The sequence below is a fragment of the Typopeltis vanoorti genome, chromosome 9 (assembly GCF_054136105.1).
Source record: "Typopeltis vanoorti isolate ZY-2024b chromosome 9, IOZ_Tvanoo_1.0, whole genome shotgun sequence".
NCBI lineage: Eukaryota > Metazoa > Arthropoda > Arachnida > Uropygi > Thelyphonidae > Typopeltis > Typopeltis vanoorti.
The window spans coordinates 109,737,787-109,754,054 of NC_143557.1; the positions used below are offsets into that span (position 1 = coordinate 109,737,787).

The 16,268-nt window shown below is 33.9% G+C and overlaps 1 protein-coding gene across 1 annotated transcript in view; it reads left to right on the plus strand.

Annotated features, from left to right (window-relative positions):
* Positions 1 to 16,268, plus strand: part of LOC150103417 (ribosome biogenesis protein bop1) — a 128,496-nt gene that overhangs the window by 15,828 nt on the left and 96,400 nt on the right. The window contains exon 5 of the mRNA XM_090398153.1: positions 5,370 to 5,487. Within this exon, the coding sequence (XP_090254279.1) occupies positions 5,370 to 5,487 (118 nt within the window). The remainder of the gene's footprint in view (positions 1 to 5,369; positions 5,488 to 16,268) is intronic.

The following is a 16,268-nucleotide window of genomic DNA, read 5'->3' on the forward strand; positions in this document are numbered from 1 at the left end:
TGAAAAGATTGGCGGCAGTTTACTGCATTGGTGGAACCGTGCTCCAGGAAATTGATGAGGCACGAGATTTAGGAGTGTTGGTAGATAAGGAATTGAAATTTAGGGGACACATTGCAAAAGTGGCCAAATCAGCTCATCAAATCACTTGGTTGCTGAAGAATACGTTGACAAGCAGGTTATTGTTCCTCTGTATCAAGCCTGGATAAGACCCCATCTAGACTACTGTGCTCAGATTTGGTCACCTAGGTTTCTTCTTGATGGGGAGGAGGTGGAGAGGATCCAGAGGCGAGTGACCAAGATGATAGCAGGTCTGTGGAATGAACCGTATGAGAACAGGTTGAGGATTTGTGGGTTGCAGAAATTGGTTGATAGGCGGAGGAGGGGAGATATGATTGAGACTTTCAAATTACTGAAGGGTTTCTATAAAATTAATTCAGAAGATATTTTTGAGAACAGGGCTGGTTGTGGGAGGACTAGGGGACATCCATGGAAACTGGGCAAAAGTGGTTAGTAAAGGTGTTAGAGCTGGGTTCTTTACTTTTAGAGTAGTGAATGAGTGGAATGCGCTCCCTGAGTCTGTGGTGGATGCTGTGAAAGTGAATGGGTTTAAGGCAAGGTATGATAGATACTGTATGAATGTCAAATAGTTGTGATGAATATGATTTGGGGCCTCCCTCGATGAGTCCAATGACTCCCTGGAGTTGCCCGTAATAATAGTAATAATATGGAAATAGACAACAGAATCAGCAAAGCTGGTATAGGAAGTCAATTGAATAAATGAATAAATTATCCCATATGAATAAATTCATATGGGATAAGAGAGAAATTAGTCAGAACACACAATTAGCTGTATACAAGACAGTGTTCAAACCAGTTTTAACTTATGGATCTGAGAGCTGGGTCAGAAGTAAAACACTTGACCAAAGACTAGAGATGGCAGATATGAGAGTCCTGAGAATGATTATAGGTGTGAACAGATGGCATCAATGGCAATATCATATTAAAAACAAGGATATTAGGAAAGAACTTGATATTGTCAGCATCCAGGAATGCGTTAGTAGAGCTAATCTCAGGTGGTATGGTCACCTAAACAGAATGGGCGAGGAAAGATTAGCAAAACAAGTGTTCTCTGCCAGGTTGGCAGCAAAACGACCCAGAGGAAGACCAAGATATAGGTGGATTGATACGGTACAAAGTGCCTTAGAAGATAGAAATATAAGATCTGATAATGTTGTAGTCTTGACAAGTAACAGACTGATTTGGAGGAATATTGTAGACAGGAAGTTAGTAATGATGTAAATTTTGCATGTAGTACTATCATATCCTGTACACCCCTTGAGGGTACATGTCAGGAATTTGATGAAGATATAATGGCGCTATCTAATTATTAAATTAAGATTTGAGTGTAAAATATTTTGTTTCTTTTTTATGTAGTATATCTGAGTGAATATTATGAAATTATTAATCATTCGAAAAAAATACTTATACTTACAATTAGAAAGTACTTAAGTATTCAAAATTAATAACGAAAAAAAAATCCTTATGGGCATCACACACAGAGTCCACCCAGGGTGCAAAATTATCTTGGTTCGGCTCTACCCAAAGCTGATATCTAAGATTATTATAATCATCATGATCTAATTCCTGATATATACCCTCAAGTGGTGTACAGGATATGATAGTACTACATGAAAAATTTACATTATTACTAACTTCCTATCTACAATTCTCCTCCAAATCAGTCTGTTAAATGTCAAGACTCTAATATTATCTTATCTTATATTTCTGTCTTCTAAGGGACTTTTTACTGTATCAATCCACCTATATCTTGGTCTTTTTCCTGGCAAACTGGCAGAGAACACTGGTTTTGCTAATCTTTCCTCTCGCATTCTGCTTAAGTGACCATACCACCTGAGATTAGCTCTGCTAATATTATAATGACTATTATAATCACCTGCCTTATAATTCCACATACATTCCTTTCTCTTTGATACCCCCAGCATGTCTATTCATCTTCCAAGTCAAAACCACATAGTCACTCTACAACTGGAGGCAAAGATGCTGTCTCAGTTATAATCAGAATTTCAGGGAGAATGGGGAACTAGACAATGAGACTTATTTGTGCCTATGGTCCCACAGAAGGTTCTACTAAGGTAGAAGTGGAGGAATTTTTTGAGGCTTTAGAAAAAGCAACTGACACAATGAAAAAGTAAAAGTTGGTCCTTGTTGGGGATCTAAATAGCAGAGTAGGAAATGATTGTGAGACATACAAAAATATTTTGGGAAATTTGGAAAAAAGAGCAAAGCTAATAATAATGGCAAATATCTGTTGGATTTCTGCCCAGGACATGGATTGGTTATTACTAACACCATGTTCCAACATAAAAATGTGCATAAATTCACATGGAGAGAAGAGGCAAGGAATAAGAAAAGTCTCATTGACTATGTTATTGTTGATAGTGATGTTTTCTCCCTGGTGCAGGACACCAGAGTGTACAGAGGATTTGAAATTGGAAGTGATCACTATTTAGTCTTGAGCAGGATAAAATTGAATTTCATATTGAAAAGAATAACATGTAAGAAAATTTTAAAGCGAATAAAAGTTGAGCAGCTCTCAGATGTGAACTGTAGACTAAAATACACAAAGGTTATTGAAGAAAAAATGAAAGAGTTTGAGAACAGGAATCAAACCTTGGAGGTTCAGTGGCAAACTCTGAAGAAAACATTGATTGATTCTGCCAGACAGGCATGTGGTGAGGTCTGCAAGGATAAAAAAAAAATCAGAACTCCCTGGTGGACACAGGAAGTTAAAGAGGCAGTGAAGGAAAAGAAGAAAGCATATCAAAAGTTCCTGGCAAATAAGTCAGCTTGTGCTCTTAGAGAATATAGAGACAAATGCAAGAATGCTAAACACTGTGTAAAACTAGCTAAACAAAAGTCATGGGAGGACTGGCAAGAATATAGAAAATAAATATTAAGAAGGTGGCAAAATATTCTGGAGGTTGTTGAAGAAGCTTAGGAATGGAGGAAAGAGTGCTGTAAAAGGAGTTAGAGATGATAAAGGTGACATGAAAACTGGAGAAAAAGATATCCTTGAAGTATGGAGTAATTACTTTGAAAAACTGCTAAATGAAACAAGCAGTGATGACAGCACAGTGGTAAAAAACACTGACCAGGCATGCAGGCAAGAATACATATCCATACTTGAAGTAGAAAAAGCCATCAAAGGCTTGAAATGTGGAAAGGCAGCTGGAGTAGATGATATTCGACCAGAAATGCTGAAGTATGGTGGTATAAGAGTCTTACAGTGGCTGCACTGCATAGTTCAGAATGCCTGGACAGAGGGACGAATTCCCAATGATTGGAGTAGAGCTCTCATAGTACCCATATATAAAAAGGGAAATAAAACTGCATGTGAGAATTACAGAGATATTTGCCTACTGAGTGTTCCAGGCAAGAATTATGCAAGTATACTGGAGAAACGGTTGAGAAGAATTGTGGAAGAAAAGCTTGGTGAAGAACAAGCTGGATACAGGCCAAACAGAGGCTGTCAGGATCAGCTCTTCACTTTACGACAAATAGTCGAGAAAGCATGGGAATATAACAATGATATGTATTTAAGTTTTGTCGATTTGGAAAAGGCATATGATAAGGTGCCAAGAGAGAAGCTATTCAATATGCTTGAGTTATATGGTGTCAATGGGGCATTATATCAAGCATTACTTAGTCTTTATTTGAGTTGTAAGTCAGCAGTTAGAATTGAAGAAAGTACAGGAAGATGGCTTAATGTTAAATCTGGTGTGAGACAAGGATGTACATTATCCCCTCTGTTATTCATTATTTATATGGATCACATTATGAAGGAAAGTGGTATTAAACATGATATCAAAATTAGAGATGTTAATGTCAGCTCTTTGCTTTATGCGGATGATGTTATACTTCTAAATAAATCCGCTACAAGTCTGCAAGATTCTCTGACTAAATTGAATAGCTGTTGTAATAGATGTGGTATGAAGGTCAGCAGTAAAAAGACAAAGACAATGAATATAGGCAGAATCATTGAAAATGTCAACTGCGTTGTGAATGGAGAACCTGTGGAACAAGAAAAACATTTCAGCTACTTAGTTATGATTTTTACTGAAGATGGTAAATTAAATATAGAAATAGACAACAGAATCAGCAAAGCTGGTATGGTGGGAAGTCAAATGAATAAATTCATATGGAATAAGAGAGAAATTAGTCGGAACACTAAATTAGCTGTATACAAGACAGTGTTCAAACCAGTTTTAACTTGTGGATCTGAGAGCTGGGTCAGAAGTAAAACACTTGACCAAAGACTAGAGACGGCAGATACGAGAGTCCTGAGAAAGATTATAGGCGTGAACAGATGGCATCAGTGGCAATATCATATTAAAAACGAAGATATTAGGAAAGAACTTGATATTGTCAGCATCCAGGATTGCGTTAGTAGAGCTAATCTCAGTTGGTATGGTCACCTAAACAGAATGGGCGAGGAAAGATTAGCAAAACAAGTGTTCTCTGCCAGGTTGGCACCAAAACGACCCAGAGGAAGACCAAGATATAGGTGGTTTGATATGGACAAAGTGCCTTAGACAATAGAAATATAAGATCTGATAATGTTGTAGTCTTGACAAGTAACAGACTGATTTGGAGGTAAATTGTAGATAGGAAGTTATTAATGATATAATTTTTTCATGTAGTACTATCATATCCTGTACACCCCTTGTAGGTACATGGCAGGAATTTGATGATGATGATATAGCTTTTTAATGAATATTATTCACTCCTTTTCTTTTTTTATCCATGGGAATTTATGAAAATTTCTGTAATTTGTGTACATTCTTATTCTTTTCCTTCAAACAATTTTTTTTTTTTTAAATCTAGAAGAGGATTTCTAGATTAGGTAAAATAATAAATGAAAAATATAAAAATAAATAAAATTAAGAAAAAAAACCATCCATGGTACTAATTCACCATACATTTATGGATGGAGGTCACAAGTCACATAAATGAAAATTTCAATGAAGGAAGAATGTGATCATGTGATTGTAAAGATAGGAGTAACTCCTAAGGCTCTGAACTTGGAACTTTTTTTTCAAGGTATTTTAGGGGTTCATTAAGAAAAAAAAAATTATTCTTCATGATTGAAACTAATACATTTTGTTACTATGAGATATTTCTGTATTGCTGTTAGTATGCTACTCTGCCAAGGAGAGAGTGGGGGGGGGATGTTCAAGAGCATTTTGTTGCTGTTTATGATCTTAACTTGTATCTAATTGTATTAACCTTTATCTGAAGATTAGGAATTGTATTTAGATGGTTTAATGCAGATGAATGCTTAATTTTAGGTGTACTGTGATTGATAAAATGACTGGACAGAATGTTATACTAAGTCAAGAAGATGTAGATATATTGCAAAGGATGGAGGGCGGTAAATATCCAGATGCAAAATATGATCCATATGAGGTAATAAGTGATTTTTTAATTAAAACTTGTTTTGATATTCAAGGAAACACTTAACAGTTATTTTATCATTTATGCAGGTGCCTTAAAAATTGACTTAAATTCTGGTTTATGATAAACCAGTAAATTTTTGTATTATTTTCTGGTGTATCCAAAGGAGGCTGGGGTTACTGAATACTGTGATAGTGCAGCACAATTATGCCATTGCTAAGTATTTAATAAGTGCACATGCTGAATTTCTGTTTGGTTTATTCTTTTTATGGACATTTATTAATTACTTGTCTACCCTAGTATTCTTATTTTTGTATCCTGTCACATAACTTACCTCTCAAAAAAACTCCTCTTCTATACCAGAAGTACTAAAAAGGTGGAGTGTGAATAGACTAATCAAATAAATTTGGGGAAAGAGAGCTAGTGGAAGAATTTCAGGAATACTGTATCATGTCAGCATAAGAGATTTTATTGTGATAGACAAGACCAAAACAGGTCAGATCTTTCTACATAATTATAAATCTTATGATTATGTAGAAATAATCAGGCAATACAGATTAGGGAAGGGAAAAAGTAGCTACAGTATTTGACATTAAACATGGTGATAAACCTCTTGAGTGGCAGTAGTTTCACAGATGTAAGCTGATTTCAAAACAGGAAACTGTTTTTATTATTTCCACCTTCTCCCAGGAGACCTAGGGTGGTTATGGCATTAACTCTCCATTACATTTAAAAAAAAAAAAAATACACAGATGTAAGCTGATTTCAAAACAGGAAACTGTTTTTATTATTTCCACCTTGGGTGGTTATGGCATTAACTCTCCGTTACATTTAAAAAAAAAAAATACGTGAGGACTATATGTTTTTTGAGAGGAAAACTAGCCATCCTCAAATACAAACAGAGATTAGCTGTTTGTATTTGTTACTCAACTGTTTGCAACACAACTGTGTTGCAAACTCCACTGAGGCAACAAGTAACAAGTGAAATGTAAACATCTAAATGCTAAATTCTCTATCTTGAGTTCAGAAAAGACACAAGCCATCTACTTGGGTTAGTAAGATGAACTAAAATATTCTAGATGTCTGGAGTAATTACTTGGAAAGACTGTTAAATGAAACAAGCAGTTACAGAACAATAGTGGGAAATATTCATGAGGAATGCAAACAGGAGTACATATCAATACATGAATAGAAAAAGCTATCAGAAAGCCTGAAACAGGGAAAGCCAGTTGGATTAAATTATATTCAACCAGAAATGCTCAAATGTGGAGGTATAAATGCATTGCAGTGGATATACTGCATCATTCAGAAGGTCAAATTCCAGAAGATTGGAGTAGAGCTCTCCGAGTTTCCATCTGTAAAGGAGAATAAAATTGAACGTGAAAATTACAGAGGGAATTTTTCCACTAAGTATTCTGGGTAAGATTTATGCAAGCACACTTGAGAATAGGCTAAGAGAATTTGTGAAAGAGAACCTTTGAGAAGAACAAGTTGGGTTCAGGCCAAATAGTATGTCAAGATCAGATTTTCACTTTACGACAAATAATTGAGATATCGTGGGACGAGGATCTCTACTTACAATCTGGAAAAGGTATATGACAAGGTGCCCAGAGAAAAGCACTTTAAAATGCTCCAGTTGTTATATGGCAGAACATTTAGTTTTAAGAGAGGAGCTGTGAGAGCTGTGCTACAATCATATGGAATTCAGTTTTCTAACCTGGCTTTCTGAATTTGTTTAGAAGTAAAATGTCTTGTTTTTTTGGGTGATCTTTTACTCCTAAAGAAACTTACTCTTAAAGAAAGTGCAAGTCTCCAGGAGCATGAAAATCGACAATAAAAATCCCAAAACTATAAAAGTGGGCAGAGATATAGAAAACTTCATCTGCATTCTAAATTGAGAACTATAGAACAGGTGAAATATTTCAGCTATTTAGGCAAAGTTTTTAGTAAAGATGGCAAATTAAATATGGAAATAGATGACAGAATAAGAAAAGTTGGTATGAAGGAGAGCCAGTTGAATAAATTTATATAGAATAAGAAAGAAATTAGTCAAAATACTAAACTAGCAGTATACAATACAGCACTCAAACCTGTCTTGAGTTATGGATATGAGAGTTGGGTTAGAAATAAAACACTTGATCAGAGACTACAGATATGAGAGTTCTGAGAAAAATTATGGGGAAAACAGGGTCAGAACTAAACATTTTATGAAATGATTAGTTCTAACCTGGATGATTATCATATTTTGTCACAAATGCTCTCATGAGAAGTTACCTTTTCACATTATTTGTAATGTGGATCCTTTCTATAAAAATTCAAGTTTATCTACTTCTTCTTTGTAGGATCTTAATGTGGCACGAACTAAGAATAGTAACAACTTCTTAGTGATCACACTAAACTTCTCAGTATTCAGCAGTATTATTTTCTAATATGAAATTGATGTAAAGAAATAAAATTCATAAAATATAAGATAGCAACATATCATATTGTCAGTATATCTAATATATTGTTGTATAAAAGGAATCCCAACTTAAGTATTTCTTTTTCAGTTCATTTTGCAAAAATTAAAAACAGTTATGTTGTTGGTTTGTCTATGCATCTTGACTGTTGCTAGATAGATTTTTTTTGGTGTCTAAAACTTTTTTTAAACAATCTCAACCTTTTGTTTTTAGTTGAACCATTTGCAGGGACCTAAAACTTTCAAATTATTTTGGTTTTGATTGGGCTAGCTCATGATGCAGAATTAGGAAAAAATTAAATTAAAAAAAATTTTTTTTTTAAATTATAAACTTATTACGTAAGGTAAAAGGTTTACGTAAGTTCATTGTTTTACAAAATGGATTACTTTTATCTAAATGTTTTTTTTTTTTTTTTTTAAATTCAGTATCATATGTAAATCTGGTTGATGAAAGATTCTTTGCTGTATAATGAAATAATTTTTCTTACAAACAATTAAAAATTATGATAATTTTCCCTTGCTTTGATGGAATTTAATGAAATGTTATGGTTAAAAAAAAAAACTTAAAATTTGTTCAAATCATTTTAATTGAGAGCCTGTGTAGCTCAGTGGATGTGGCGTTTGCACACCATGCTGCTTGGCTGCATGAAGGAAGACTTGTTTTCGAGTCTAGTCGGTGACTAGAGGAAATTTTTTTCTAAGCCTTTTTTCAACCGGTTCCCGAGTTGGTCGATCTCTTGCACGGGCAAGCGGTTTTTTCTTCCGGAAACTCGGGTTTTTCGTCCCATAAACTCAAGAAAATTGATCATAGAACTCACATTATCTCAGACATTAAATATATACGAGAGTTAGGGTTATGGACCATGAGATGGTGGCACTTGTTGAGACATCACGGTTCACTGCATGCCGCTTAATTAGTGATAGCCTTGGGCCAGCTATCTCTGATTGGGTACCAGTGGAGATTGAACTCAGTCTCCAAAAGTTAGATGGGACTAAAAACGGCCTTGCCTATTCCCTATATATACGGGAATAAAAAGGCAGTAGCTGATTTTTTTTAATTTTTTTTTTTCTGTTTTTTTTTTTTTTTTTCATTTTGATGCCAAACTTACAAAAAACAGAATTGTCTATGCTTCACATGAAAAATGGCTCAGGTTCAGTTGTGGTAATTAACAGTGTCAGTATACAAGAATGCTGTACAAAATACACTTTTATCTGTGATGATTCCTTTACTTACTTATTTTAATTTTGACACACACACACGTGCGCACGCACACACATACATGGGGGGTGGTCTGGAAAGTTCTTATAAACACCTAAAACAAAAATGATATTTTATGCAACTGATATAACCACAATAAAGAACATATGAGGATATAAAAACATAAGCTACCTTCATAACTCTGCTACTAGATGTAGAATATCATACTAGATCTATGTTCTTTCTTGTGGTTATATCAATTGCTTTAATATCATTTTGTTCCAGGTGTTTATCATTTCCAACCCCACCCCATATATTAAAGTAAACAGATTTTGAAACCAACTCAACAAGAAAAGGAGTGAGGTTAAGTTTCTAACTGATATATTTATTAAATGTCAGAGGCAACATTAAGTTCATTGCATTGCATTCATTTAGGTCCTGTCATCACATCTATGTGCAGTTGCCATAATTACATTATCTTTTCTGTAAACTTTTGTTTTTCTTTTTAAATTACACTACTTATTAAGATATTCAGTGAGAACAAAAACTGCACGTCAAATATTATAACACCATTGGTAAGAATGCCTCCTTTAAATTTAAAATTTGATGTGTTTTAATGAAATTATTATTATTATTATTCTTTAACACCTCCAGAAAGTCCAAGGACTCATCGAGGGAGGGCACCTGCTCTACAACTCCATCTCCGCCGTTCAATCACCAACCAAAATTCAACTGAAATTGACCATCAAATTATTTGCAGATATTTATGAAGAACTGCTGTTAAAAATTAAAGTTCAAATACCATCCTTGAAACTGATATACAGTAAACCTTCAATTCAACGGACTAATAGAGGCTAAGGGGTGTCCATTAAATCGCGAATTTTTAAAATAAAAATATCTGTAACATTATACTGCAATTTTACCAATATTAGCTGTAATAACAAAAAAATTGTTTTACGCACACTTTTAGATAAGTTAATGTTCGATGTTGAGGTGCTTGGTTTAGGTAATCCTGCTTAGAAAAAACTATTAAGTTTTTTTGAACTTTTGAATTCTGCTGTTTTTTTATAATTAACTCCCTAAAATTACGAAAATGTGTGTAATAAAATTGCCGCAGAAAGTCATGGCACGTGACAAACGGAACAAATTTCAGTGTGATTGGCAAGAACATAGAAAATAAATATCAAGAAGGTGGTAAGATATTCTGGAGGTTGTTGAAGAAGTTTAGAAATGAAGGAAAGAGTGTTGTAAAAGGCATTAGAGATGATAAAGGTGACATGAAAACAGGAGATAAAGATATCCTTGAAGTATGGAGTAATTACTTCAAAAAATTGTTAAATGAAACGAGAAGTGATAACACAGTGGTAAAAAACACTCAACAGGCATACAGTCAGGAATACATATCCATACTTGAAGTAGAAAAAGCCATCAAAGGCTTGAAATGTGGAAAGGCAGCAGGACTAGATGATATTCGCCCAGAAATGCTGAAGTATGGTGGTATAAGAGTCTTACAGTGGCTGCACTGCATAGTTCAGAGAGCCTGGACAGAGGGACGAATTCCTGATGATTGGAGTAGAGCTGTAATAGTACCCATATATAAAAAGGGAAATAAAACTGAATGTGAGAATTACAGAGGTATTTCTCAACTGAGTGTTCCTGGCAAGATCTATACAAGTATACTTGAGAGACGGTTGAGAAGAATTGTGGAAGAAAAGCTTTGCGAGGAACAAGCTGGATTCAAGCCAAATAGAGGCTGTCAGGATCAGATCTTCACTTTACGACAAATAGTCGAGAAAGCATGGGAATATAACAAAGATCTGTATTTAAGTTTTGTCGATCTGGGAAAGGCATATGACAAGGTGCCAAGAGAGAAGCTATTCAATATGCTACAATTATATGGTGTCAATGGGGTATTATATCAAGCAATACTTAGTCTGTATTTGAGTTGTAAGTCGGCAGTTAGAATTGAAGGAAGTACAGGAAGATGGTTTAACCCCCCAACCGGCCGGTGTGGATGAAATATTCAACACTCTCTAGCTTTTTTCATGGATCAAAATTTCGTCGGCATTCTACCTTTTATCATGCCATTACCTTCCTCCGCCGTTAATCTCGTTACGGCTATTCTATAGCATTAGTGGATTAACTGTTGCTGAGTGACCTTTGTGTCCCCTCCCCCTGTCTTTACGTCTATTGTGTTGCTTAGAATTTCATTTACTGTCCTAAGTTATTTGACCTTTCTTGCCTCTAAAATGATTTATTGTGTCTCTTCCCAAAAATTGAAACCAATTTCACATATGCGAAAAAAAAAATCAATCCTGAAATGCCCACTGATCAGCTTTTGCAATGAATCTATTTAGTGATAATGAATTTGGTGTATTTTATTCTACAAATCAGTGCACCGGAAGAGATGCACTGATTGTTCTTTCACTTTACATATAATAATTGAATAATTTTTTTTCGAATTTTAAAATTTTCAAATGTTTGCTTTGAAAATATTATGTCAAATATTTATATATTTAAATAATATTTATTGAAATAAATATGTCCTTTTTCTTTCGTTTCTAGCGAAATAGCATTATATGGATCATGACATTTCAGATTTAGAAACGATTTTTTGTTATTCATAAAGACAAAATAAAAAAAAATGTTAAAATGCTAAATTACCTTACTCGGTTTCCGATTGTGTCTTTTTGGTATCAAAAATTTATATCCAATGCTATTTTAGCAGTGATTCTTCCCCTTCGTCATTTATTTATTTATTTGTATTATGCATATTACGATAATATGTAGTGCATAACCTCGTAGATATGTTGAAATTATAATGTGAAAAATATCATATACGGAATGATTCAACATTTTTGCTCATTTTGAAGATTTTCTAATGCTTCCCCCCTCCTTATTCTCTCCTGGAACTGAATTGCATAACTACTCTAAATTTCTATACAGGTTTGAAAGCTTTTCTAGACAGCATTCAAAATCAATTACTTAATTTTACCATTTTGACAAAAGATATACGGCCATCAGATTGTATCGTGAAGCTTCTAAATCTGTTCTATTTATTTGCAATCTAAAACCAGCTGTTCTACTGCCCGCTGAAATTATGTGAAATTTTAGAAATAATAAGCTATATTTTCACCATGCAAAATTGTTTATATGCATACCACACAAAAGAAAGTTCAGTAGTATTATTTGTGTTTGTTTTTCTTTTAAAAAAATCTAAATATTACTTCTTCTGCTGCTGGAAGCTATTTCTGAAATAATCTACGTCTTATAAATACTTGGTAATTCTACAAATCAGTGCACCGGAAGAGTTGCACTGATTGTTCTTTCACTTTACGTATAATAATTGAATAATTTTTTTTTCGAATTTCAGAATTTTCAAATGTTTGCTATGAAAATATTATGTCAAATATTTATATTTTTAAACAATATTTATTGAAATAAATATGTCCTTTTTCTTTCGTTTCTAGCGAAATAGCATTATATGGATCATCACATATCAGTTTTAGAAACGATTTTTTGTTATTCATAAAGACAAAATAAAAAAAAAATGTTAAAATGCTACATTGCATTACTCTGTTTCCGATTGTGTGTCTTTTTGGTATCAAAAATTTATATCCAATGATATTTTAGCAGTGATTCTTCGCCTTCGTCATTTATTTATTTATTTATTTATTTGTATTATGCATATTACGATAATATCTAGTGCACATCCTCGTAGATATGTTGAAAATATAATGGGAAAAATATCATATAGGGAATGATTCAAAATTCTTTTTCATTTTGAAGATTTTCTAATGCTTCCCCCCCCCCTCCTTATCCTCTCCTAGAACTCACAGGTTTGAAAGCTTTTCTAGAGAGCATTCAAAATCAATTACTTCATTTTACCATTTTGACAAAAGATATACGGCAATCAGATTGTATTGTGAAACTTCTAATTCTGTTCTATTTATTTGCAATCTAAAACCAGCTGTTCTACTGCCCGCTGAAATTACGTGAAATTTTAGAAATAATATGCTATATTTTCACCATGCAAAATTGTTTATATGCATACCACACAAAAGAAAGTTCAGTAGTATTATTTGTGTTTGTTTTTCTTTGAAAAAATCTAAATATTACTTCTTATGCTGCTGGAAGCTATTTCTGAAATAATCTAGTCTTGTAAATACTTGGTTATATCCTCTTAGCTGGAGGAAAAGCTGAAGGCTTATTACTCTCAGTGCTATTGAGAAGAAAGGGGAGAACACTAAAGTGCCCCAGGCTTTAGTGCAGAATATGTCAAGAATGTCTTGTTTCCTTTTCGATTGTTGATTACCTATATTCTAACAAAAATACTGATATTTCGTTTACATGCTTATACATTATTTATGCCAAAATAATTGCTTAATTTATAATGATCATATGCGTTTCATAATCTTCTTTTTTTGGGGGGGGGGGATATAGACCTAAGCAATCTGCGGATATTTCAGATAATTTATTTCATAAATCGTTCGCAAGACAGCTGTTACAAACGTAAATCACTTGGGGAACATACCCATTCATTTTAGTGTAAAATAGTAGCAAAGGTTCAGTTACTTTAGATATCTAATCTAGAAGAAAATGTTATGTCTGCTGAGATTAGAATCATATGAATAATTTTTCTGGCATGATTTCTCTATTCGTTATAATGTAACCAATTTCCATATTTTTTTCCCTCCTGCAGACTTCATGTAGTGTCTATATGCAGTGATTTCTTCTTTGAACTATAAGAAAAAAAATCAGATAACAGGAGAAAAATATGTAGTCTTTTCTTTTCCACTGGCTGAATTTACAATGTTCTTTCTTTGTGTTTTGAAGAGAAACTGCAAATGACTTTTTTCTTACTATTTTTGCCATTATAACATCTCATATAATTATAAGAGTGACATTTTACCGTTTTTCTCCCACACGAGAAACAGAAATAAGGTGGTAATATTGATTCTGCCAAACTTCATTGTAGCAGAAATTTTTATTACAAAACTGTAATATATATATACATATCTCCGAAACAAGAAATTTGGAACCCATATCACATCAATGTTGAGTGTTGGCAAGGTGAAAATGTTCCCGTTATTATTTATATATTTCATTTATTAACTAGGGGGGCTATGCTGCCCCCCCCCCCCATGTTCCGGTATGGTAGACCAGTTCTCCTTCAATTGTGATAACTCGAAAGGAGATTCAGCCCCTGAATTCTGATGACTCGAATTTTGAAGACTCGACACTCAGGGTAGCCCCTGAGTTTCAAAACGTTTCGATAAACATGACAAAAAAGCTTATCATTTTATATATATATAGGGTAGATTTTATTTCATTATTTTTTATTGTTTTGATGAAATACTTTACCTGGAATACTCTTTCCAGTTTCTCTGTGTTATAAAGAGAACTTAAAAATTAGCCTTCAAGATGAAAAAGAAACAGTGCATTCGGGTATCCCTCTATCAATATTTGTAGTTCTGAAAAGGACTGTTTTGATGGCTTTGAAAACAAACATTTTTTATTTCATACTGTTCAGAATTTAAAATTCTTGAACAGCGTGGAATACCTTGAAGCAAGGATAAACATACAAAGCAGTTTTACACTCAGGGCACCAGATTTTTGTTTCTTTTCTGATATTTTTTTATTACATACATAATATTTGCGTGGAGGTTTTTTTTTTATTAGCCGTTGGTGGTAGATTTTCGGGATAATGGTTGGAGTTAGCAGCGTTCAACCTCAGATGTCTGATAGGATTTCCTGTTTTTCTGCTTGCTGAAGAAGGTGCATGTGCATGCAGCAATGCTTTCGCAATTTCTATTCTGTATTCTAGATATGTTATGGTAGACAAACATTTTTCTTGTACAGGAGGAAACTGTTCCAAATAACAAAATCCAAACACTTCAAAATTCAAATAACATGTCCGAACACTTTTTTGTAATATTTTTTATGCTGTTTCCTCATTACAGAGTAGAATGATAGCTGCTGATCGCACCTGTCGACTCAACCCATAGTGTCGTTGTATGCACACACAGCAATGGGTTTTTCTTTCTTCAAACCATGCTTCTCCACGGATTCCGCTGATGGATTGTACAGGGAAGATAGCAGAAAAACATCTTTTTTGTCTTTCCAACGTAGTGCAAAGACTTTCCCTCGCTGATAAGTTCGGATTTCCCCCTTCGATAGCTTTCCTGAAGCCAGATCTGGAAGCATATCTCGCCTTTTTGCATTTACAGTACCATAACTATCTGTAAGATGCTGTAAAAGCAAATCAGCGAGTTCAGGACACATATATAGTAATTATCCATTATAATGCAGTAACCTTTCCCCAGTAAAGAGTCTAGTAACTGCATTACTGCACGCATCGACAAGGGGAGATCCGAATATTTATCGTGCTCGATTACAGTTTGCTTTCCCGTATAAGGTTTGAAATCCCAAAGATATCCACTTTCCGATTCACAAAGCATAAAAAATTTTACTCCATACTTCGCTTTCTTTTTGGGAATATACTGCTTACATTTCAGTCCACCTTCATTTTTGACGGATTTTCATCAGAAAATCATAAATTTTGTTGAGGACTGGGCAAGGATGTGTTGCCTGATCGTATTCTTCATTATTCTGAAAATGCAAATACTTCATGATGAGATTGAATTGTTTTTCAGTCATAACATCACGAAACATTAGCGTGTTCAGAATCCAGTCTGTAGACCAATACATTTAGAGAGCTGGCTTTCGAAATGTATTTCGAAACTTCGGTTTTTTCACTTTCTTTATTCTGATATTGCATTTGAAGGATGACAGTGATTTTAAATATTAATTTCACCTGTATCCGAATATCACATAATTTCCTGATTTATAATAATCAGGAAATATGTATATTGTCTGATTTATAATTTGCTAATTTATAATAATCACCACATAGTTTCAGTATCGAAAAATTGAAGTCATGTGGAACAATTACTAGAGAAAAATAATGAATTAAATAAAAACTGTACCTATGTTTCATAACAGTTTTCGGGTGTGTGATAGTAATGCAACGGGGGGGGGGGTGTTAAACTATCAGAGGCGAAATAAAGTTCAATTCAATTGTAAAAATATGGAAATGAAATTTCACATTTGATATACATATTTTGAATGATAAAA